This window comes from Lytechinus pictus, chromosome 5 (genome assembly GCF_037042905.1).
Source record: "Lytechinus pictus isolate F3 Inbred chromosome 5, Lp3.0, whole genome shotgun sequence".
Lineage (NCBI taxonomy): Eukaryota > Metazoa > Echinodermata > Echinoidea > Temnopleuroida > Toxopneustidae > Lytechinus > Lytechinus pictus.
The window spans coordinates 4458519-4483057 of record NC_087249.1 but is presented as its reverse complement, the minus strand read 5'-3'; the positions used below and the strand labels follow the sequence as shown (position 1 = coordinate 4483057).

The 24539-nt window shown below is 36.3% G+C and overlaps 1 protein-coding gene across 9 annotated transcripts in view; it reads left to right on the top strand.

Annotated features, from left to right (window-relative positions):
* LOC129262541 (probable E3 ubiquitin-protein ligase HERC1) overlaps positions 1-24262 on the top strand; it is an 85122-nt gene extending 60860 nt beyond the window's left edge. For all 9 annotated transcript variants that reach the window (XM_064099661.1, XM_064099659.1, XM_054900668.2 and 6 more), the window contains exons 51-76: positions 307-505; positions 650-935; positions 1486-1700; positions 2317-2520; positions 3046-3176; positions 3413-3618; positions 3980-4106; positions 4519-4668; positions 5175-5447; positions 5815-6165; positions 6771-6896; positions 7331-7469; positions 7994-8175; positions 8635-8787; positions 9518-9640; positions 10548-10650; positions 11113-11357; positions 11881-12111; positions 12410-12582; positions 15174-15416; positions 16094-16265; positions 16646-16726; positions 17588-17740; positions 18320-18453; positions 19143-19314; positions 19895-24262. In XM_064099661.1, coding sequence (XP_063955731.1) covers positions 307-505; positions 650-935; positions 1486-1700; positions 2317-2520; positions 3046-3176; positions 3413-3618; positions 3980-4106; positions 4519-4668; positions 5175-5447; positions 5815-6165; positions 6771-6896; positions 7331-7469; positions 7994-8175; positions 8635-8787; positions 9518-9640; positions 10548-10650; positions 11113-11357; positions 11881-12111; positions 12410-12582; positions 15174-15416; positions 16094-16265; positions 16646-16726; positions 17588-17740; positions 18320-18453; positions 19143-19314; positions 19895-20080 — 4758 coding nt within the window. In that variant the 3' untranslated portion in view covers positions 20081-24262. The remainder of the gene's footprint in view (positions 1-306; positions 506-649; positions 936-1485; positions 1701-2316; positions 2521-3045; positions 3177-3412; positions 3619-3979; positions 4107-4518; positions 4669-5174; positions 5448-5814; positions 6166-6770; positions 6897-7330; positions 7470-7993; positions 8176-8634; positions 8788-9517; positions 9641-10547; positions 10651-11112; positions 11358-11880; positions 12112-12409; positions 12583-15173; positions 15417-16093; positions 16266-16645; positions 16727-17587; positions 17741-18319; positions 18454-19142; positions 19315-19894) is intronic.
* The last annotated feature ends 277 nt before the right edge of the window (positions 24263-24539 follow it).

Here is a 24539-nt window from a genome sequence, read left to right as displayed (position 1 = left end):
ACAAAATCAACCACTCAGCCCTTGCATTGTTTTTTGCTAGGAATAAATACAATTACCTGTTTTAAAAAGAACTTTCTTGTTTTCTTCAAACTCATGCTTATACTTTGTGTGTATATTCGCACCCGTAATGCTTCTACTTAGTATATATAATCGGGTTATATTTTTTTCTATGAGTGCAAGCATTGTCTAAATTTAAACTGTGTAACAGTAGCTTCTCCAAGCTCATTCCGATAGCTTTATGCTTCCTAATATACTTATCTAGAATAAAACACAACGCCATTCTTTTCCCCGTCATTTCTTTCAAAGGATCTGTTATCGGCTGCCTGTGGTTTAAACATTGCAGCTATAGACACTAGACGAGTTACCATGGCAACAGAGGACCCTGGAAGCTCAGATCAGAGGGCGTTATCCTCGCCAAGTTTTGCCGTAACCAAGGCTCTTGTTGCTCTGTTAGCCAAGAGTTCACCATCTACAACAAAGTCTCATGGAGCAAGTGACAGTAAAGGTAGGATTCTGCTCTATATGTGGAGAATGCATACTTCTTATGAAGGCAGCGTAACAATTTTTTCTTATATTATGCCTAATAGCAAGCAAGACACTGCAAATTATGATAAATCATATACATTATAATGTATGTATATCTTTCTAGATGCCAAACCAAAGTCCAATCCTCTACTGCTTGCCAATGCCCTAGCGGCCTGCTGCCTGTCAAGTCGTCTAGCCAGTGAACATCGTCAGTGGGCAGCCCAGCAGCTGGTCAAGGCTCTAGCCGGCAAGGCCAAGGAAGATACAGGATCCAGGGGTCCCCAGTCCCTCCCCATGGTGGCCGATGTCCAAGGAGAGCTACCTCAGTGCCCAGTGGAGAAGGTAGAGGCTCATACAGCACCCCTGACAGCCAGCAGGTGGAATTCCAAGAAGGCTCTTCTAGCAACATGGTGAGTATTATGATGGCATTTTGATTGTAATTTGAAAATTATTACATTTATGTTATTGGTGGGTCAGCTGTTATTGGTGAGTCAGCTGTTATTGGTGGGTCAGCTCAATCAAGAGGTAAAAGGGGGAAGGGATATTACAAAAGGGGAAATATTGGAAAACAAAATGCATCCTGCCCGTCTGTTGGTGGTCTCAATTATTGCATTTCATTGTCTTGTAATGTTACTTTTAATTCCACCATTTAGAAATGATGGACTGCACACATGCAAATGTGTTACATGCATGAAGCATATTGATTTTCAATCATCAATACATGTACATAGGTATTATGAATAGAATATAATAATAATACAATAGAGCGTGCATGCATGTGTCTAATCAGTTGTGAAGCAACTCCTTTTTTGTTACGGTCAAATGTTTACTTTCATGATTACTATTAATCATAAATAATCATGATTTCCACATTTTACTTATTAACAATTATAATATATGCAATCGTTCTGACAAAAAAAAATTCATGAACTTTTTATTCTCTCCTACTCTTCAACACAGTGGTCGAGATGGGCGTGTCCGCACCTGGAGTCTGACCCCCTCCTCCCACCCCTTACCCCAGCAGATATGCACCTTCTCTGCCACCGAGGACCAGATTGCAATCCTGAAGGGGCGCTACCCAGATGGACTGCCCCTCTCAAACTTCTGCTGGACTCCCAGTGGTCGCATTATGGCCGGCTCTGTTGACAACCTGGTCAATATTTGGTTTACCACAGGTGAGGCAGGAGATAAGAAACGTAATGGTCAAAAGGGGTGGGCAAAAGGACCCCTAGTTTCATTGGATTAATCCTCCATGGTCAGGGTCATGGAGAGACAGAATGTCAATAAGGAGAAAAAAAGGGGGAATAGAGTGGGAGAAAGAATGAGAGAAAGGAGAGATGTACATGTAAGAGGGGACGTATGGAGAGACAGGAAGGGGGGGACAAGATAGGATGAACTATTGGTTATGAGTTGATTTTTTTTCTTCTTCTTCTTCAAAAGGCTGTTTCTTTGGTCTGAATAGATATAATACTTTTTTTTACCTGACTATTCCTTTTTCGAACCTCCTTAATGTTTATTTATCAATCATCATGAATATGTACCCACCTTGGTTGGCTAAGTTCTTCGTCTATCACCAACTGTTAACATCTCTCACAGGGGAAATTCAAGGATGTTCAGAGATAGAAAGTTGGGGGTGGGGGTAAAAAGTCCCATTTGCAAATGGTCTTATTCAAGTACTTGTAAAATAGGATTAATGTCTTTATCATACCATGCTTGAATGTCTTAATTGTTTAATACCTTATACCACACCATATCACTTTCATCACCACACTTTTCTACATATTCATTTAGGTGGGCGTGGTCACTTAGACATCCAACCCCAGTTGGTAACATCCCTGACCTGGCCTCTTCATAAAGGTCTACTAGAGGGTAGAGCTGGTACTACCACTGATATGCTGGTGGTAGGGAGGGCCGATGGTTCTCTTGGTCTGATTGAGATCCTAGATCATACTACCTTTCATCGGGTAGAGCTGGAGCAGTGCTATAGACTGGGAGGTAATATGGCTTTCATTTCATAAGTATGTAGTTATTGTCCATGAAATCGAAATATGTACTGTAAACATGACAGAGTGAAATACATCAGTGTGATCAGAGACAATATAACATTTTATAATATATATGTATATGCAACACTAACAGTGAACTTAACATTATTCAATAAGAATTTCAAGGATAATGAGCCATCAGTAATTCATAGCTTGTGAGCTATGAAAAATTTACAAAAACATGCAAGTAGTTCTGTTGTAATTATGGGTATAATTATAAGCAATAGAATGATTGGTTTAATTGATTACAATAATCTTGTTCAGGTTTCAAGGTCAAACAGTAAAAAGTCATGTCATCCTGACACAACCACTACGAAGAGTTGTACTATGTGGAAGCCATGTTTTTTACTTCTGTTATTTCATTTTCATTTGTCTCACCATAAAACATATCTACTATCCTTGCTCCCAGAAGATCCTTTTACATGTGTTTTACTTCATTATTTTTAATTTAAAACTGCTCTTGTAATTTGTTTAGTTGCTGTTACCTGCCTAGCATGGTATGATGAAGACCATCGGTTTGCTGTAGGATACTCTGACGGTCAGCTTGCTTTCTGCAGTAGAGATACCTTCGATCCAGAACCATCATTTGTTCTAGAAGCTCATGAGGTAAGTAAATGATATAGTCTTAATTTTGTGCCTTCAATTTAGCTTGAAAGATCTGTATGTGTTGATACATGGAACATGTTTCCCCTGCAACTACAGCACTGACAAACTTGATTCAAGAAAAGCACTTGCAATTGGTCATTAAAAACCAAGATAATTTCCTAGGGATTATTTAATTTGGATTAGAAATGATTTTCTTAAAACAAAAAAAAATCTCATCAATCAATTTTTGCATCTAGAACCAAGTACTATGTGTGGAGTGGAACACTACGGGTCATCTCCTGGCCAGCTGTGCAGCAGGAGATGCGGTCAAGATCTGGCTTCAGACAGGAAAGCAGCCGAGCTGTCTTTTTGAGCTTCAGCTCCCATCCTGTCCCCTGGTCTCTACCTTGGAATGGTGCTTGCTCAGCCCTCATCTTAGCAACCCTAATTTCATTCTTGCCATGTAAGTACATATGGTTCATATTCATGAGAGGGAGCATTACAAGAAATCTGCAGTCAATTCAAGTCTATTTTAGGTCAAAAAATGGATCATTAGTCTTGCAACTGATGAATTTTCTGTTTCGTGCAAAAGAAACAGAATTTATTTGTAATTGTAAGATTTGTTTTGTCAATACAGATTGAAGAAGGATTTGACATTCTATTCAATATCAGCCCATGTTGTGGGAAAATGGTCTCAAAACTTGTTTGAATGTTTGAATGTGAGGGTAATTCAGCCACCCAGTTCAACAGGAACAAATCTGGATTTAGAGCCTTTTAACTGTAGACCACGTGACTGAAATACATGTATTTATATTTTTGTCCAGTGGTTGTGTAACAGGTAGTCTTCATGTGTGGAGGATACCATATCAGAGCCGTATGGACATACCAACACCTATAGGATCTAGACCTAGACAGTTCTTAGAACCACTCACACCAGCCTCACCAGCTCAGGTAATATCACTGAAATTTGACAGAACCCTTAAATACTGAGACAGCAAATATGGGTTTGACCATGTTTAATGTACAATATTTTTTGAGCTTCTTTTCATTTGATTGCAATAGATGTGGCATCAATTATGCAATATTTTCTCGGTGCATTTAATAAATGTGGCATGTCACTTTAAGGAAGGGGGTTGGGGTGGCTCATCCTTTATCTAAACTTTTTTTTATTGATAGTTTAAATTATCAGATTGATTACTTTCTAAATAAATCCTAGCCCTCTTTCACAAAACGTGAATTCCCCATACCACATGGAAAAGAAAAAGTCTCTCCTATTTTTTTGTTTCAATGAGAGCTGTAAAGTTTCCCCTGCATTCGATTGTTAATATTGAATTATTCATGGACATTTTTTTTTAACTTACAGGATAAGAGCAGTGTTGCAGATGAAAAGCCCAAAGAGTTGATAGTGGTCAAAGGTCACTCTGGGGTCATTACACATTTGACCTTTAGCCAAGATGGTCTGTTGTTAGCATCAGGGTGTTCAGAAGGCCTTGTGAATGTATGGGCATTACATGTAAGTATTTGACCTATATGGAATGATATTTCTTAGCAAAGAAAATGAGTGAAAAGCACATTGTTTGTTTTGTGACTATATGAACTGTTGTTTCAATTAAATTTGTGCAGTTACTGCATTTTCATGAAACAAGGAAAGTGTGGTGAATATTTTAGCTTAAAACATGTTTGCAATATTTGAGAACCATCTTATAAAGTGTTTGCATGGATTATGGATTTGGAAATATAATGATGCAATATGCATTTATCAAAGCTTAATATGTAGATGATGATTTATAATTAGACTAGTTTAGATATTTAAACATTATTTTCATCCAATCTTTGCTCTCTATGAGATGGAGATTGGGCCAATATTTTTACTTCTATGCAAAGATAAGTTCAGGATTTTTTATTTCTTGTAAGTGCCAAGCTTGAAATGGAATGAAAAACTGATATATGAGAATAGTGTGATGAGTTACCAAACTTTAAAGTATGAAATGATGATCTTTCTATTCTTGACAATCACAGGAGGGTGCTGTTCTACACACCTTCAAGGGAGACGGCCCTGTCCAGGATCTATCCTGGACATCTAACGCCAGTTTGGCCTTCTGCTCAGCCAAGTCCCGTTTCTTAACAATTGGTGTGTGCTCTGAGGACTGGTACCTCAAGCACCGGGTATACGCTGCATGCCGTATGGCACTGGTCTCTCAGGGCATTGTAGGGCTGCATCAGGCACCGTTCCTACGTGCTTTCCTGGAGAGACTGCCCATGATCCTACAGACACAGTACTCAGCTGAGAAGGTGAGGAATGAAGAATGTGGAGATGTATGATTTAGATGAGGGAAATAAGAATGAATAATGAGGACATAGCGAAAAAAGTAATAGAAGTATTAAAGTAAGGAATGGTGAAATGATTAGTGAATTGATGGATTAAAGTAGGGAAATAAGGAGGTGGAGAGTAATGGTATGAATTGATTACAAGAATGATTTGAGAAGAAAGATGTGAAGTAATTCAAATTCTTTGTGAAATAATTATGTCGTTGCAAGAAACAAATAAGTTAGAAATTAGTAAAGAAAACTATTTGTACACATGTGTTAGTTTGTCACTAGTAGACAATAGCTTACAGTGTAGTATGAAACTTTTGGACTTTTGAAATTCTTCTTTCAGGGACAAGTTTTGAGAGGGGATCAGCTTGTCCACAGCAGCTTCCTCCAGTGTCTCGCTGCCCTTGCTCTTGCCCTCAACCTGGGCCATGCTCTGTACCTCCACCCTCGCCCACCCCACCTTACCCTGGAAGACGACACCCCTATACTGCCAGAATGGAACTGGCTATCCTCATTCTGCACTGCAATGAAATCGGCCACTGCACTCATGCAGAGGGAGGGAATGCCCCCAGAGTTTGTGGTGCCCAACATGGAGTTACTTCAGGCCGGTGAGAGGCCGAGGCCGACGGTGAACAGTGAGTGGTCCTTGACTATGGATCAGCAGATCATGTCATGGGCAATGCAGAAACCTGAGGTAAGAGGAGGTGTGACAGACATTGGCAATACTTCTGTACAATATCACTTAGATATGTCACCGAATGACAAAATTGTCTTCCTGTCTGTACAAATTTCTGCATTTATTGATAAGATAAATCAATGGTATCAAGCAATATTCTTAGTGCAATTTTAAAGCAAATTTATTAAAATGCAATTAAAAATATTACATCTTAAAGGTACTATGCAAAGAGCATGTTCATGCAGGGGTTATGATATCATAAGGTTCAAAGCTTGTAAAGAAGATTTCCTTTTCATTGATGCTGATGGTGTGAGTCTCTACTTAGCAAAGTAACTGTGTCACATTATATAAATCTTGGCAATTATTGTTTAATTGCCATGAATAGACAGTACAGGTAAACTAGTCAATCTTGCACACGTTGAATATTCACCCAAGTTTTTTTTAGATCAAATTATGCAGAACAAATTTTTTTCCAATGTCAGATTTCTGTGGTTCCAAAAGATTTGACTTAGGTGAAGTTACCTGTATTATGTATGAGGACCCAGATCCAGAAATTTCATACAAACAAATTCAGATTACTTGAATTAGATCTATGTATGAAATGTTTATTGTGTTGATTTTAGGATTGGCAGCTAGGAGGACGTTGTGAGGTATTTGTCTGGGGAAGTGGTAGGCAGGGACAACTAGCAGAGACTGGTCGAGGTACAGCCACACCTAACCTTGTCACCTCATTCTCATCAGCACAGCAAGTAAGCATGGACTCATCTTTTGTAATATCCACTTAAATTTGTTGCTCTGATGATTACGTGGAATTCAATGAAATTGAATGTTTTTAGATGTTGAAATTTGAAAAAAAATATCAGCAAAGTTGCCCAATTGCAGTAAAAAGGGGGTGTTTAGACAATGCTTTACAGTAGGTTCGTGGGGAGAATTATATTATAATAATATCTAAAGGTTATTAAGGTTATTAACAATATCTTGTTTTTCTGTATCGGCCAATCAATCAATCAATCAATATTAAAAAAATATGGAAAATTTATTTAGACTAGTGAAAATATGATAAAATTGGGGTATTATGTGACTATGATGAATGAAGATATAACACTTTTAAGCTTTTGGCTTTGTGTTAAGATGGATGAAAATAAACCAAATTGACAATTTATGATCTTTGAACTTTGTACAGGTAATCCTAGGTCAGAACTGTACCTTTGTGATTCATTCTAATGGGACAGTGTCAGCCTGTGGTGAAGGAAGCTATGGAAGGCTAGGACAAGGAAACTCAGATGATCTTCATACTCTCACTGTCATATCAGCTCTACAAGGTATGAGTTATGATTTGATTAGTCATATTATTAGTTGTGTTTTCTTTCTGCTTAGTATCTGGTAGTATATGTCTGTCTCTCTCTCTGTCTCTGCTGTCCATCTTTACAGTAAAAAATATCAATCTTTGTTTTTACATTTAGAGCTTTTATGCTTCTCCCATCTTTTTTATCTTTTCTCTATCTTATGTCACACATCCTCTATTTACCCCTGACTGCATATTGCCATTCTTTGTTATTTTGTTTTCTTTTTCTCCCTATCTCTGATTCTCTGCCTTTCCTCTCATTATTATCCAAGAGCTTCTGTGTTCTGTTCCCTTGACTTTTCCTTTTGTCTCTTTCACTTTGTGTTATTGTTTTTCAGTATGTCTCTATCATTTTCTTCCTCTCTCTTTATCTGTATTTCTGTCATTTAATAGATTTTTTTGTTTCATTTCTCATTCTCATGTGGGCATATGTGTGCTCATGTGTGCTATCTCCATTCACTGAACATGTCAAAATATTATTATTTTTTTGTTCTCCTCCAGGTTTTGTGGTGACCCAGCTTGTCACATCATGTGGTTCAGACGGTCACTCTATGGCTTTGACTGAGAGTGGAGAAGTGTTCAGCTGGGGGGATGGTGACTATGGAAAGCTAGGACATGGTAATAGTGATAGGCAGAGGAGACCAAGACAAGTAGAAGCGCTGCAAGGAGAGGAGATAAGTCAGGTGAGTGCTTTTTCCATCAAGTTTGGTTAAATCATTGACTACCTTGTTTTAGATTGGGAAGGGGAAGTGGGGAGGGGCTGGAAAATGGGAACATTGGTATCTGAAGGAGGCCAAGATAAGTAGAGAGGCATTGTAAGGAGAGGAGATAAATTGATTGAAATCTGTGCAGAGCGGTGTTCAGATGGGTTGGGGGAAGGGGAATGAGGATAATCATTATCATTGTTCGAATTCTTCTTTGTCATCAGCATAATTATTTTCACCATCATCATCAGCATCATTATTTTCACCATCATCATCACCATAATAATCATCACTATTATCATAATTACTAATCACCACCACAACTACTGTCATGATACTCATTCAAAGTGTACATTCTTTACCTATAGATTCATAATTGTTTCCATATTATACATGTATCCAATACTACTCACCACAAATATTCAAATATTGTTTCAGATGGCGTGTGGTTTCAAGCATTCTGCTGTGGTGACATCAGATGGGAAACTCTTCACATTTGGTAATGGAGACTACGGTCGTCTTGGACATGGTAACACATCTAACAAGAAGACTCCTGAACCTGTCATAGCCTTAGGCCAGTCAGTGGGTCAGGTACAGTTTATCTCAACATTTTTTACTCTTTCTTGTCATTAACCCAGAAAAGCATTAACTTAATGTGTTGATGATTTAAATTTCTTTTTGCTTTAAGCTTGTTACAAGGAAACTGAAAGAACTCTTCAAATGAAGCGATCGTTAGTCAATTTTTTCGGAAAATTCCTAGTAATGTTTGTTATAGAATTCAAGTAACATGATGTCTTTAAATGTGGACATGTGACACTAATGTGAATTGGGCCTCTGGTTTTGTAGCTGAAGTTGGTTTTGAAGAAAAATAAGAGGAAACAAAGGATTCCTGCTATTAAGGACATATTTTCAAATAGTACACATACATGTAGGTCTTCTTGCACATGTTCTTGCCTTTTCCGTGTAAAGAGGAAATTTGGATCGAGTCCTAAAAGGCTGAATTTAAAGCAAATGAGGTGTGGAGAGAAGTGAAGGCTAGAATGCAAATCATTGGCAGGTCATTGGCCCTCTAACACAAAGGTTTGCAAAAGATTGCAAATATGAAAGCAACATTCTAATTGGTTTCTGGTCAGATTATTGAATAGAATGCACATACAATGATAATCTTGATTGGCTATTGATTGCAAACTCTTGTGTTACGGAGCCCAGGTCAGGACTAACCAAGTGGTTTGCCCCCCCAAAAAAAATCTTTATGACAAGTTTTCTATATCCATTTGAACTTTCAAAGATCACCTATCAGTGTTTTCTGTTTTCTATCCAGGTATCATGTGGCATGAACCATACCTTATGTGTGTCAGCCGATGGTAATATCGTATGGGCGTTTGGTGATGGTGATTACGGCAAGCTTGGACTGGGTAACTCTACAGCCAAGTCTTATCCACAGGTTAGTAGCATTTTCAGTTTGGTAACAATGACCTTTGTTCTCTATTAAATTGTATGAATATTTCAAATAATTCTGTTCCGATGTCATATGCATTGTATACATATACAATTGGGTTGAATAGTGATGTTAAAAGTGATCTGGAACAAATTTATGAAATCATCACAATTCCCTGCCTACTTCAGTAAGATAGGAAAGTGTGTTCTTGGTATAATGAAGATGGCATGGGGCTATTTCACCTTCGTTTGCCCATTCTAAACCACATTTTCAATTTCTATTTCGAACAATGAAATATGGGATTTCATTTTTGTCTCACCTGCAACACCAAATCTTAACTGAAGGTTAAGTTTTTGAAATGACAGCATAACTTAGAAATTATATGGACCTAGTTCATGAAACTCGGACATAAAGTTAATCATGTATTACTGAACATCCTGCCTGAGTTTCAAGTCATATGATCAAGGTCAAAGGTCATTTAGGGTCAATGAACTTTGGCCAAATTGGGGTATTTGTTGAATTACAGCCATAAATTTGAAAGTGTGTTGGTCTAGTTCATAAAACTTGGACATAATAGTAATCAAGTATCACTGAACATCCTGTGCGAGTTTCAGGTCACATGATCAAGGTCAAAGGTCATGTAAGGTCAAAGAACTTTGGCCACGTTGGGGGTATTTGTTGAATTGCCATCATATCTCTATAAGTGTATTGGTCTAGTTCATAAAACGTGGAAATAAGAGTAACCAAGTATCACTGAACATCTTGTGCGAGTTATAGTAGTTTTCAAAATCAGCACTGCTGCTATATTGAATCGCGTGATGCAGGTGAGACGGCCAGAGGCATTCCACTTGTTAGTGGTTATCCAGTGTAATTTGTCTTTCATATAAAAGGATTTCTCATTTACCCTTTGCAGAGGATTGAAACCTTATGCAACATTGGTGTAAAGAAGGTTTGCTGTGGCACTCAGTACTCTGTTGCTCTCACAAAGGATGGTAGAGTCTTCACATTTGGTCAAGGTACAGTATCCATGTATAGTCCTTTAGGCTTATTCAACCCAAATGATTAGTTGATTAGAATCAGTGGGGTGAAATTAAGTGACCAAAACATGAATAATTCAGATGCAGTGTAGGTTACGGAACTTTAAGCAAATTTATTGCATCTTAAAGTTCTGCATGATTTTCTCAAACAATGATCTGCATTACATTGTCAGTAAGAAAATAGTGAGTTGTTAGTGTTCTTAGCTTATAGAATAATCCTTTCTTTATTGTTTTTGTTTCCATTATGCTATGGATTTTTTAATGTCCAAATGATCTGCTTCTACTATGTAGCACATGGTTTTACTCTTACTGGAATGTGTAAATTATCTTCATTGTAGCTCATTGTGATAAAAGAGAGATTTAGGGCACTGTTTTGTGTGATTGTAAATGTTATTGCATTACTTGAATCCCTCTTCATTTTCCCTCAATCTTTTCCCACAGATCGTCTGACAGGTCTCCCAGAGAACAGGGCCCGTCTGGCGAACCGACCCCAGCAGGTCCTAGCCCTAGCAGGGTTCTTCGTAGAGGATATTGCAGTAGGATCAGAACACACCCTGGCCCTCACTAGCACTGGTGATGTCTGGGGGTGGGGTAGTAATAGCGATGGTCAGCTAGGGTTGGGTCACTTCAACACGGTCAGGGAGCCCGTCCTGGTTGGTTCATTGCAAGGGAAAAACATCCAGCAGGTATGATCATACATTGAAGATGTGTATCAATTAGATTTGATTGATTTACATCTAGTTCAAGCACATTTTAATGTACAGTTGTTACAAGTAAATAATAGGATAAACTGGTAAAGTTGCATTGTGTTGTTTACAACAATAAATGCACATTTCTTATACACACTCAAAGAAAACTCTTGTGCTCCTGAAGGAAATTTAAACTTCTTTGTGAATTTCAGCCGAGAATGTCATTTATAAATGAATATGAGTAATTTTCTATCGTTACAAAGATCCTAAAATAATCAGCTTTTCGTTTCAGCCGAGAAAACATATCACTTCCTTAGCAAGAGCATTTCCTGAGTTCCACTTGCGAAATCTAGACTTCCTCTGACAGAATTTGTAACTTCTACTAGTAGCAATTGTTTGCTTGATGCTACACAAAGTAGAATATAAAGATACTCCTCTATTGTGAGTTACTTTACACTCTGTTTGATGAAAGGTAAGAACATTTTAAATACAGTTATGTGCATGTTGAATTTATTCACAGATTTCTGCAGGGCGGAGCCACTCTGCTGCCTGGACAGCACCCCCAGTACCCCGTTGCAGCCCTGGTACCCCTGCTCCCTTGCAGCTTGGTCTACCTGATCGTATCCCAACTCAGTATACTGCCCTCAAGGATTGTAGTCCTGGTAGTGTCAGGGCTCGTCTCAGACTCCTTCATCACTTCAGTGATCTTATGTATTCATCATGGAGATTACTCAATCTAGATCCAGCTCAGGTAAACTCAATTGATTTTGTTTTGTTTTAATTAAAATAAAACCATTAGATGTAATAATGAATATTCCTGAATCTTAGACAAAATATTATCATCAAGGAAACTTAGAGATTATAATGGCTTAAAATTTGATTATAAAACTGTCATTGTAATAGTTTAAGCAGGGCTGCTAACTGTATCAACATATATTTCAAGTATTTGCACCTACATCTATTTGTATAAGTTTACAAGGAAGCTGGTACATTTGATGCTTTCTCTTCAATGTTTTAAAATTTTTCATGATATATTTTTCCCCATGCAGCACATAACTCTAGGTCCTTATGGAGCTGGTATCTCTGGCTTGATGGATGGCTCTCTGCGGCCGTTATTGGCGCCCAGGGTCTACACCCTCCCCATGGTGAGGGCTATTGGTAGGACCATGGTACAAGGCAAGAATTATGGCCCTCAAGTAACCGTCAAGAGATTAGCAACAAGGTAAACTTGAATCAATTTTTGTTTTTTGTTGTCATTATAATTATTTTCATCCTTTATGATTCAACATTTTTGGTTCAATTCTTCATCTAGTTAATGCTAGTTAACAGTTTGAAAAGTAGTTAGAAGTAAGGTTTGAAAATATATGGCTGATAAAGGATGAAAATATATATAAAAATCACACAATCGATCATGGTAGATTTTAGTATTCAAATGAAATGTAAACAAATTTTCAAAATACAATTAGTTACTCGCATAAACCTCATCATCAAACCAATTTACATGAAAACACAACATTAAGCATTAGGGTGATTCCATACGTGTCGTACGGGACATTTTGAGAACATTTGACAGTTTATTGACAAGAAAAACCAAAAATATTCCAGTAACTAAAGGTGATCATCAAGTACTACCAGGGTGTTAGGAAATCCAAGATTTAACAGGACTTGAATTCACATCCTGTATAATACAGATTTAAAATAGTAATGTGTCGTACGGACGCAGAAAAATGGCTTTTTTAGAAACCTCAAGTTTGTACTCTAAAGTCTGTGAGTTGGACAGATAATTTTCATAGAAACTGAACTCAAATTAATATTCAATTACCGAAGAACAAACACATCTATGAAAGAAAGCAAAATAATCATTCATGAATAAATAAAGTAAATTACAATTTTTGAGAACATTGTGGCGTACGGGACACTCAAAATGTGTCGTACGGGACATCTCTAAATTGAAGCCAAACTTTCTTACTTTATGTCTCTTTGACTTCTTCAATCACTTTATTTGGCTGATGATAATGATAATCCTATCAAACTAAAGACATTCATTATGTTAGAAACCGCTTTTGGCTGAATATTTCTGTCAATATATCATAAACAAAATAATGTGTCGTACGGGACACTTGTGTGTCGTACGGGACACTTGTGTGTTGAACAGGCACTTGCGTGTTGTAGGCCTACTGGACAGCCTGAATAAAACAATGAACTTTTTATCAAGCAGAAGGGGAGCATTGCCCCTAAATTCTTCCTTTTTAATGAAAAGCCTTTTAATAAGTAGTCATTCAGGACAATATAATTAAGTAACCTCAATACAATCAGGAGCAATATATTATCATTTTTTTTCATAATGGGAAATGTATTCACAGCATTTTTACAAGCTGAAAAACTTGAGGTTTTGTCTGAAGTTATATTTTAGTGAACTAATTGATGATTTCCAATACAATATTTAAACAATGAATGAATGAAACTGTTTGTGTAAATTATGGGGCAAAAATGTTATGATTTTTCATAAAAAGTGTATATATCACAACTGTTACTTGAAATTCCACAAAATATGTTTTTTCTAAAGAAATGTGATTCTACTTTTTCAAACCTTTCTGCATTTCATGAAACCATATGGTTTGTGTTATTTTCCAGATTTTTTTTGAACGACATTGTTTGTCTTATTTTCCAGATTTTTTTTACAACTTGAAAAAAGTAAGGAGTTTCAATACTGTATATAAAAAAAAATAGTGATCATCAAGGGAAGTCCAAATAAATGATTGATATGTAAATATTTTTTACATCTTATAATAATTTCACATTAGCATGCAAGAGGAATTCATCTTCCAGGCTAGGGTGAATCAATTATAAAGATTTTCTTTTCATGCTCAATGACAAAGAAATTAACCTGCTCTGACCAGTGAAAATCACCAGTTTAGCTGAAGGGATTCACAAAAGAATACGCCTATATGAAGTCAATTAAAATGGTTAGAATCACCTATTTCATGTTCTATGGAGATAAAAAAGGTACTTTTTCAGTTCACTTTATGTCAAATCAATTACTTAAATTAAATAGGCCTACTATGTATAGTTTCTGAATCCAAATCCTGCAATTAAATGCAGTATATATTGTGTGTCGTACGGGACATCCTTTAATAGGACAATTATTGAAAAATGAAGGGCAGTAATTATATCCTTATGGGATCAATCGATCACCCATGGATCAAAGATAGAGAAACTGATATTGTGAAATTGCATCATCAAAAATAAAATTGTAGGAAAAACATTTGCATTTTCATGTGTCGTACGGGACATTGCCAAAAGTAGGTTCGGAAAATCAGGGCTGTCCCTATTATGGATCATGAAAATGTTGTAGATATTATTTGGAACCATCAATGATACATTATTCCATTGACCCGCAATATTTTCAATCTTCTCGTGCTTTGCCAATAATCGTTTCAGGCAGTGTTTGAACTTGACTATTTAATTAGCAAAATTATTGAAAATTGAAAATTCCTTTGTTTCCCCCCAAAAAAACTATATCTGACTTCACATTTGGTTAAAACTCATAATTTTCATAAAATTTAGGTATAATAAAATATTACACTAATTATGACTTATTGAAAGCATGTTGAAATTTATGATATTTTTGAAGTTCTAGTGTGGAATCGCCCATTAGCTGATATTTTGGGATTTACACTTTGCTTACAAAGACTCAACCTGTGAGCGAGAAAATTAGTGAAGTTGACTATATTTTACACTTGAATATCTGATATAGAACTAAAAAGAAAGTATAATAATTGTACTTACATTTTTGTCTTTCTGGATTTGCAGGGGACGGAAGTGCAAACCCATCTTTGTGCAGATAGCCAAGCAGGTTGTACGACTGAAGCCAGCCGATCTGAGGCTTCCTGCTAGAGCTTGGAAGGTTAAACTAGTAGGAGAGGGTGCTGATGATGCAGGAGGGGTGTTTGATGATACCATCACAGAGATGTGTCAGGAGCTGGAGTCTGGGACCGTAGGTCTTCTCATCCCGACACCAAATGCTGTCTCGGAGACGGGGAGTAACAGGGATAGGTATGATGGTTGTCCTCTTTTATGTTTATCACTTAGATCCTCAAGAAATAAAGCAGTGAAATTCAGTAGTCATTTCCAGGTGGTTACTTAATAAGAAGACATATCAACCATATCCCAGGCCTTCATCTTTACTTTAAATCAGGGATAAAAGAAATACTGTACTTTATGCATTCCTTGTTTAATTTCATGTCCTTTCCATCTCGTATAGTTTTGTCCGAATTTTGTCCATATTCAAACGGATCAAGCCTGTCTTTTTAGTTATCTTTTGTTCTTCATCATATGAGTCAAATTTTTTGAAGCCAGAGACTAAAAATGAGTCCCAGCTTATTAACTTTGGGAAGAGAAATAAAATAGGGTAATTCCAAAAAGTATGCCCTTCCGATTTCCTATGTGTGGGATCTTCTTGAAAATATTTATCTCTGTTTTCTAGTTCATATGAAAGGTTGAAATGCTTTTGAATTACCGAGAATTGAGCAGTTCATGAAGAAAATTTAAATTTGAGAAAATGGGGGTCAGATGGACAAGAAGGTGTGATAAGTTTATGGAATTGCCCTAAATATATTAGATGAGAAATAGATAGCCTGAAATCGTACAGTATGTGTACATTATTGTGAATGCTGCTTTTGACTCCTATGAAATACGTACTTGTAATATATATTTAATATCTTTCCCCAAAGATTCTTGCTGAGCCCTTCTGCCAGCTCCGAGGAGCAGCTATCTCTATTCAAGTTCCTTGGTATCTTGTTTGGAGTAGCCATTAGAACAAAGAAACCTCTTGATCTTCATCTTGCTCCTGTGGTCTGGAAACAACTGGTAGGGATACCCCTTACTACACAAGACTTGGAAGAGGTGAGTATGTTTTTTCACGCTGCTGTTATTTTATCATTTATATCATCATCCTCATCAGTGTAATCAGCATCGTCTCTTTTATCTTCAACTTCACCATCACTATAATCATCATCATCATCTTCTTCATCACTTTCATTATTACCATAATTGTCCTTATCGTTGTCGTCATCGTCGTTGTCATCATCATCATCACCATCAAGTGAGCAGTTTCCCCATTTCAACTGAGGGTTTGTGACAACATGCGAGATTCCCTCTTCATTTCCCTTTGTATTTGATGCTTACGTATGTACCAGTATAGACCACTCTAACATTTGGGTTTTATGTTTACATACATGAACTGTCTTTTCTGTCATTTCTCATTTTTCTTCCCTATGTAACAGGTGGATTTTCTTAATGTGCAGAATCTGCGAAACATCAGTGATATTGACAAGAGTGGAGTAAATGAAGATAACTTTCATGAGGTAAGTTCAATAATGATAAATCTATGAAAGATGTCTAGAAATTAATTCAGAACAAGGACGTGAAAGGAAAAGGCCTAGAGGAAAGAAACATCAGCTTTCATTAAATGATTTTATACTATTGTGAGCAAGTTTTGAATTGACACATCAACCACCTTCTTGATGTATTAATTTTCTTATAGGAATATTATTAACCCAGGAGGACTGTATCTTGTTGTTGTAAACTTGTCTTTCTTACTCAACTCATTAAATTTATCAGTTCAGATGCTAGGGAAAGTGAAGTGTCCTCATTTACGGCTATTGCCAATCAGTGTAATTGTTTTTCAGTTTAAACATTGGTCTTCTTAAAAATCATTAATAGTTCCTCAAATGCAGTCACTTTGTAACATGCATATATAGAGTTGTGCTCAAAGTTAGTGAACCCCAACTTAAAAGGCACTCCTTCATAGTGTTGGCAAACCCAGAGAAAGATACTTTATTGAATGTAATGTTTTATCACCTGACTTCACAATTAACTATCTGAAATATGGCAGAACTTGAACACTTGAAATATGTTCCGTTTCTGCTGGGGTCACTAACTGTTGAGCACCACTGTATGCTTTGCTTGAATGACATATAATGACCTGATAACAAAATGAGACAGTTGCTCCAACAAAAGTGATGTCAAGAGAGCTACTGCTGTCAGATATTCTGGACATCATTTTTGAAGACTTGGAGAAAACATGCCTAGAGGATATTCTCTTCTCAGAATATTTGTCATGAGATGATAATGAAGAGCTTTCATCACATGGCAAATTTCATGTTATGAAGGGCTGTATGGAGCAAACTTGTATGTGATCTTGACCTTGTGACCTTGTAACCTAGGTGATTCCCCTTGAGAGGTTTGAAGGCCAGAGTGCAGATGGAAGGTTTGTTCCCGTTGTACCAGGGGGCTGGAGTATCCCTCTCACATTCAGTAACAGGAAGGAATACGTTGAGAGGGCTCTGGCATACAGACTTCATGAACTCGACAGACAGGTATGTTGACCTTGAAACGATTTTTGCTCAAATTTATTTGACATAAAGGGTTTTTTAACATAATTTCCACCTACATGTAAGATCGAAAAAAAAATGGAACATTTATTTGTGTGTTTTGGCTGAGAATTATATGCTGTATTCTAGATGTTCAATATCTATAGACTGGATAAGTAGTATTTGCTCGAAATGCTTAGCCCACACCCCCTTGTGATTATATGCTATTAATTCTATACAGCGCTACCTTTACAAATTTCCAAAACAGAGAAAATTACACAATAAATTTTGTGTGCATGCACTAAAGATGCCCATAACATAAGTACTGCTTCTTCACTTGCGTACTCAATTCTTAGAAAAGTTCAGAGGGACGAATATGCAATCATACCTACAAATTAGTTATCCACTATTTATTCATAAAATTAGCTCATCATAGGTTATTGCTGTATTTTGCTTAGTAATACTATCAGTTGAATTGATTCTTGATTTTCTAAAGGTTGATAGTTGTCACATTGGGTATGTGAGAAGTGAGGTATGTACCTTTACAAGTGTTTGACATCCAAGTGATTGTCATGTGTCTTACAGGTGGCTGCTGTAAGAGAAGGCATGTCATGGATCATACCAATACCACTCCTCTCACTCCTGACATATCGCCAGCTGGAACAGATGGTTTGTGGGATGCCTGTCATCTCAGTCGATATCCTCAAGAGAGTTGTGAGGTATGTATTCAACAGTTTATGAGAGGAAACATTTAGTGGTACTGATAATGGCAGAACTTGTGAGAATGAGGATGGTGATGATGTTGATATATGGTGATGATGATGCTGGTGGCAATGTTAATAGTGAGGGTGGTGGTGGTGTTTATAATTGTGGTATTAATAAGATGATTGCAATGATGGTGATGGACATCAATGATGGTAATGCTGATGAGGATAATAGTAACATCAATGATATCTATAATGAGAGGGAGTCATCTGATGCATTCAATGATTGTCCAAAGAATGTTAGCAAACTACTTTGGGCAACAAATTTCCATTGTATTGTATATTAAGCATCAGTAATGAATGGTTGTCATGATGATTATGATAATGATGCTGCTGCCGTTGCTGCTTTTCCTTCTGATTATGATGGGGATGGTATGGTGATTGTGATGATAATGATGGTGATTGTGATGATGACGACGATGATGATGATGATGTTGATGACGATGATGATGATGGCGGTGGTGGTGGTGGTGGTGGTGGTGGTGATAGTGATTGGATAATGATGATGATAATGATGATGGTGATGATAGTGATTATGATGATGATTATGAAAGTGATGATGACTGTATTGAAGATTGTAGTGATGAAGGTGAAAATGGTGATCATGATTATGATGATGAATATGAATTTCCTATAAATTTCAGATACCGTGAGATTGACGAACATCATCCCTTGGTCCAGTGGCTTTGGCAGACTCTAGAACAGTTCACCAATGAAGAACGGGTCCTCTTCATGCGCTTTGTGTCTGGACGTTCCCGCCTCCCAGCAAACATTGCAGACATCTCTCAGCGCTTTCAAATCATGAAAGTGGACAGGGTGAGTAGCCATTCAACAAACATATCTCTGTATTGATTACATTCACCCATATTTGCAACCAGCAGATTTGAAAAATGAGAAAATAAAAAAAAATGCATTCAACAGTGATCCTTGGTCGCCATTACAAACTTTGTGATTGATTACTACTTTTGCTTCAATTGTGTAACTCCAGTGTCCTGTAACACGAAGGTTAGTGACTATTCGTGAGCTTAATTTCCACGATTAATTGTACATTGTAGTCAATGCAGTCATTACTAACCTTTGTGTTACGGGCTCCAGATAATGTTTTCTGATGTGATAAACATACAGCAATGACTTTTTCATTCCGGGTGGAATTATTTTGAAAAAGAATGGATATGTTGCCGAATGTCTGTATTAACAAATAGCAGAAAATTCCTTATACGTTTCACTCTCATGTCTCTATTTGAAAAAAAGTCTGTAATACTCTTCATAAAAATACAAAATTTGTGTATGTCCCTATTTCTTCAATGTTTGTAATCATTTGTGCATACCTGTGATTAGTAATATCAATTGGTTTACTTCCTTTTTTAATGCTCCTTTTCTTGCTCCATCTTTCCAGTCTGTTGATGGACTCCCTACTGCCCAGACCTGTTTCTTTCAGCTTCGTATTCCACCCTACTCAAGTCAAGCCATCATGGCAGAAAGACTACGCTATGCCATCCATAACTGCCGCTCCATCGACATGGACAACTACATGCTCTCCAGGAACACAGATGCTGCAAACCTATCTGATGGAGAGATGTAGGGAGTGTGTTCCTCAGATGGCCTTTGGCAGTAGGACAATATATCTATTGCTTTCAAGAAACATGAACACAGCCGATTTTCAGATCATGAAGTGTACATGTAAGATGGTCTGACAGTTTAGAAATAAGATCAATTGCTGCAGAAAAACTAAGATGTTTCAAAGCTAAACACTCTCAATGATTTAGATGGTGCAGTGTACATGTAGAGTATTCTCTAAAGATATTCTGACACTGTGACAAGCGCATCCTTTGCAGTCGAGAAACCCAACATTGCAAGCTTGTCTGATGGTGAGATGTAGGTGAGCTCCTAAGGTGCTCTTTGTAGGTTGGACAATACATGTACTGTTGTCTAGACACCTGGACACTGCCAGTTATTCAGATGGTGCAGTATTCTGTAAAGACATTCTGATAGTTGATAAGCACATCCACTATTTCTGAGAAACCCAGATGCTGCAACTTGTTCAGTGATGACATTCTATGGCCCTGCCAATTTTTCTCAAGATTGTTAGAAAACTGGATGCCATTAATTCATCAGATTGTAAGCTTGGTAATTTATGGACATGAGTAGATCTGTTTTTCTTGCCATTGTGACATGTGTTAGTTGTATATAATTATCACCTGAATGCTGTAGACCAGGCAATGAGATTAAGTTATTTTCCAAAGACAACAATTTGAAAAAGTGTCAACATTTTCTGTTATGTATTGTGTGGTAAGAGGTTTGGTGGTGCAAGATTACTTGATGTCAATGTGCAAGAGAGAATATTTATTTTGGGATGATACAAGTCAAATATCAGCCCACTTGCTAGGTTTTTTGGACATTGCAAGGCTTATATAAATTGGACTTGTATTTTTTAATAAGTTTTTATTACTTTTGCTGAAGTAATTGCATTAAAAAGTGTGTGAGCTTTACTTGCATGTTTTCTTTATGCTTGTCTGGCATGTAACAGTACATGATATTTCTACGTTTACACAGTCATGTATTTTATATTAGTCACAAATGATATGGCTTGCATCTGAAAAAAAAAGAAGCTCATTTGTCATTAAATTGATTTTTCATGCCCAAATGAAAACATACAGTTTATCTGTGTATGTACTTGTACATGTGCAGTTTATCACAAAACAGTTGAGGAAAAAACAATGATACTATCGGAAGAATAGTTGAGATAGGACATACATGTACACTGTATGGTTCCATTCAAGTTGTATAATGAAAAGAGGTAATTCTATATTCGCTACATGAACAGTACTCTAAATGTTTTGTTGAGGAGAGAAATATACTGTATATCTTTGATTTATAATGATATTGTATGTGTAATATGTATTTAAGGGAATTGAATGCTGCTTTGCCATTATTATTAGGAATTGTTTCTTATTAGCAGGGAGCTTCAGGGATCAACTAGTGTTTATTTGTTAGGTTGGCTAACCATTTCAATCAAAGTAGACCTAACTATATTTCAGGGTGTATTTGAGCAGTTCACTCCGGCTAGAATCATAAACACGAATCACAAATAAAAAACACATAAAGAAAATATGCAGGATAGCATTTTGGCAGGATTTTATCAAAGCTGATTCAGCTTCATTTCAAGCCTACCCCTTTCTATGCAGGCCAGTCAGCGACATCATGAATCCATGATCTGGATTTTTGTTGACCTGTAGCAATTTGACTGGTTCTACAAATCATCTTTCTGATGGTTATATGTTTGTATTTTGACAGACATTATTTTCACAAATGAACAAGAAATTGCCTGAGTGCTCCCATGGTTTAAATCAAACCTTTGAAACTCTTTATCAAGTGGTACAAAAGTGAAAACACAAATATTGGTATATCAGTGAACATAACACAATATGAATAAGAAACTTACCAGATTAGTTACATCTAAAGAAGTTGTGAAATAGATGGTCTGTGTAACATTTTTTGAATTTTTTTTTTTACTTTGTATTTTCAGATGAAGAAAAGAATATAGCAAACAAAAAATATTGGTGAAATACGAAGATAATTATGTGCAATGAATATAGGTACTTAGTTTTGTTCATATACAGGAAAAAAAAATCTTTGTTGCTGTACATTCATATGTTCCAGATTCGAGGAAAAGTCTGTAAGGAAGAAATTCTATATCTGTATAAATCTTGAACTATTGCAAATGTTACATTTTGAGAAGAGAAATAGGTATAACAGTGTATTCTTCATATCAGGGTTATTCAATTGATCGCCCAATATTTTTTATTTGGTTTGTTCTATATTTTCTTATACAAGTATATATATACTTGCAAGTTTAGTAGAAATAGATAGAAAGAAACTGATTGATAGAACGATATATCCAGATATATTCCTTGAATGCACTGAGTGATGGAAGTCACAGTCCGAGCACCTCAGAATAGATTTTTCGTTATCGATAGACGGCACTTGATAAATACCCGTTATCATAATTATTAGGTGCATACTGCATATGTACACTGTACGTAGATAGATTGATAGATAAATTATTGTTGTGAATTTTATTGTTTGTTAATTGAAACATTGCAAAAAAAAATTGTGCCCCCATTATGATTAGAAACGGGAACTATTTGTCCTGGTCTTTCAGTACTCTGTTTTTCAGTATTCAAGGCTGTGTGCTCTTCATTGATTAAGAATGATTTTTTTTGCAACAAAAGAACTTGAATATATTTGATTTGATATAATTATGATTCTTGATTTTTGCAATCAACTGGTCAACCTTTGTGAAACTTGGTCATGAGACGCAGTGAAGTTTTGTGAAACTTGGTCATGAGACGTACTGAAGTTTTTTGCACAATATCTACACGTACATTTGCAGGCTTAGATAATGGGCTATTTATGACATTAGAGCTGAATCTGTCTCCATTCTTGGGACCAGAAGAATTTGTGAAACTTGGCAAATTCTACTTAGTAGAGGTAAATAACATGTTCCGCACTATCTGGTCTAAAAATAAACGCTTCCACTTTTATTTAAGCGATACTGATTTGACTTTATAAGCAGACTGAGCTATATTTCTGGTTATTCCATGTTGATCAAAAATAAAAGAATACACATCAAGTCTTGGTCTTGTTAATCATATGGTTTCATTAGAAGTGGACTCAACAGGCCCATTTATAGGCATGTGTGTACATGACTGTGCAAACATGTCAACTTTGTAAATTTTGATATTACATACTGCGTCAGTAATAGTTTTTTTTTTTTTTTTTTTTTGGGGGGGGGTTAATATCAAAAGAAAATGAGATGTGTAATTGTTAAATTCTCTGTAGATGTTTGTAATTCATATGGTCTTTCAAATGTGACCTTTTTTTAGTTTGTGACAAATAATTGCCTGACAGTTATATCCATTTCTCAGCTTATTGGTAAGAGTCTTTGGTAGTACTCTGAAGTGCTGTTATAACTATTGTCATAATTCTGTAAGATAAGAGATTGCTATGATTGTCGTTAATCAGTATTCTGAAGATTTTCTCCTTTTTTGTCCTTATAGGAATTGGTTCCAGCCAAAACGTAGTAATGCGATTTACTGTTTTTAATCTATCCGTTTACAAAATTGTTAAATATTTCTTTTTTAATTGAAATAGATATACTTTGCTTCATTATAAATATAAAAGGCTATAGAACAATATATTGCCCTTTATTGAGTTATAAAGGCTGTTGCGACAGTTTTGATAGCTTTCTGCCTATATATTTATTGGTTGGTGTGCACATTATTGTTATATTACATGTATGTTTATGTACGTCCCATTAACCCCAAAATATTATTTTGCATGTATTTGTATGATATACCTGTATATACTGCCAATATATCTTTAATATAAATAATGACGTGAAGAAAGTGTGTGTGCAAGTTGAGTTCTCTTGCATGTCCAAATGCATGTGTTCCAGACAATATCAAGTCAAGAGTTTAAGAGCATGACTTCAAGATTTCTTTCCAAAAAAATATTTTGAAGTATATTTGTTTTTTGAAGTTTTTTAAATGATCCAAACATCACATCTTCATACATGTAAATATTGTTTGCTTAATATATATTTTCTTTGGAAGAAAGGTGAAATAAAAAGGTTCAGATGATTTTTATCTACTATGCCAAAATGCATGTAATTTTGATTCTCTCTGCTGTATAAACCTGCTATGCTAAAATGTATATTTGCATGTTTCAGAGATGAAGCATCAATAAATGACAGTGATGATAATTTTTTGAGAAAAGGAATGTTACTTTGTGTTACTTGTTTTGTGATGTTTAAGCTAAATATTTGGAACATTGAAATTGGCAACAAGACTGTCGCTCAGGCGAGCACATAATACGCCCGCCTCTAACGCGGAAAATTGAGTTATTGGTCAAGCAAGAAAAGTGGAAGGTGGCGACTTCACCCTTGACCTTCTGACCTCAAAATCAATAGAATTCCTGGGATCTATGCTAGTATCATACACACCAAATTATGAGTCTAGGTAAAGTTAAACTGAAGTTAT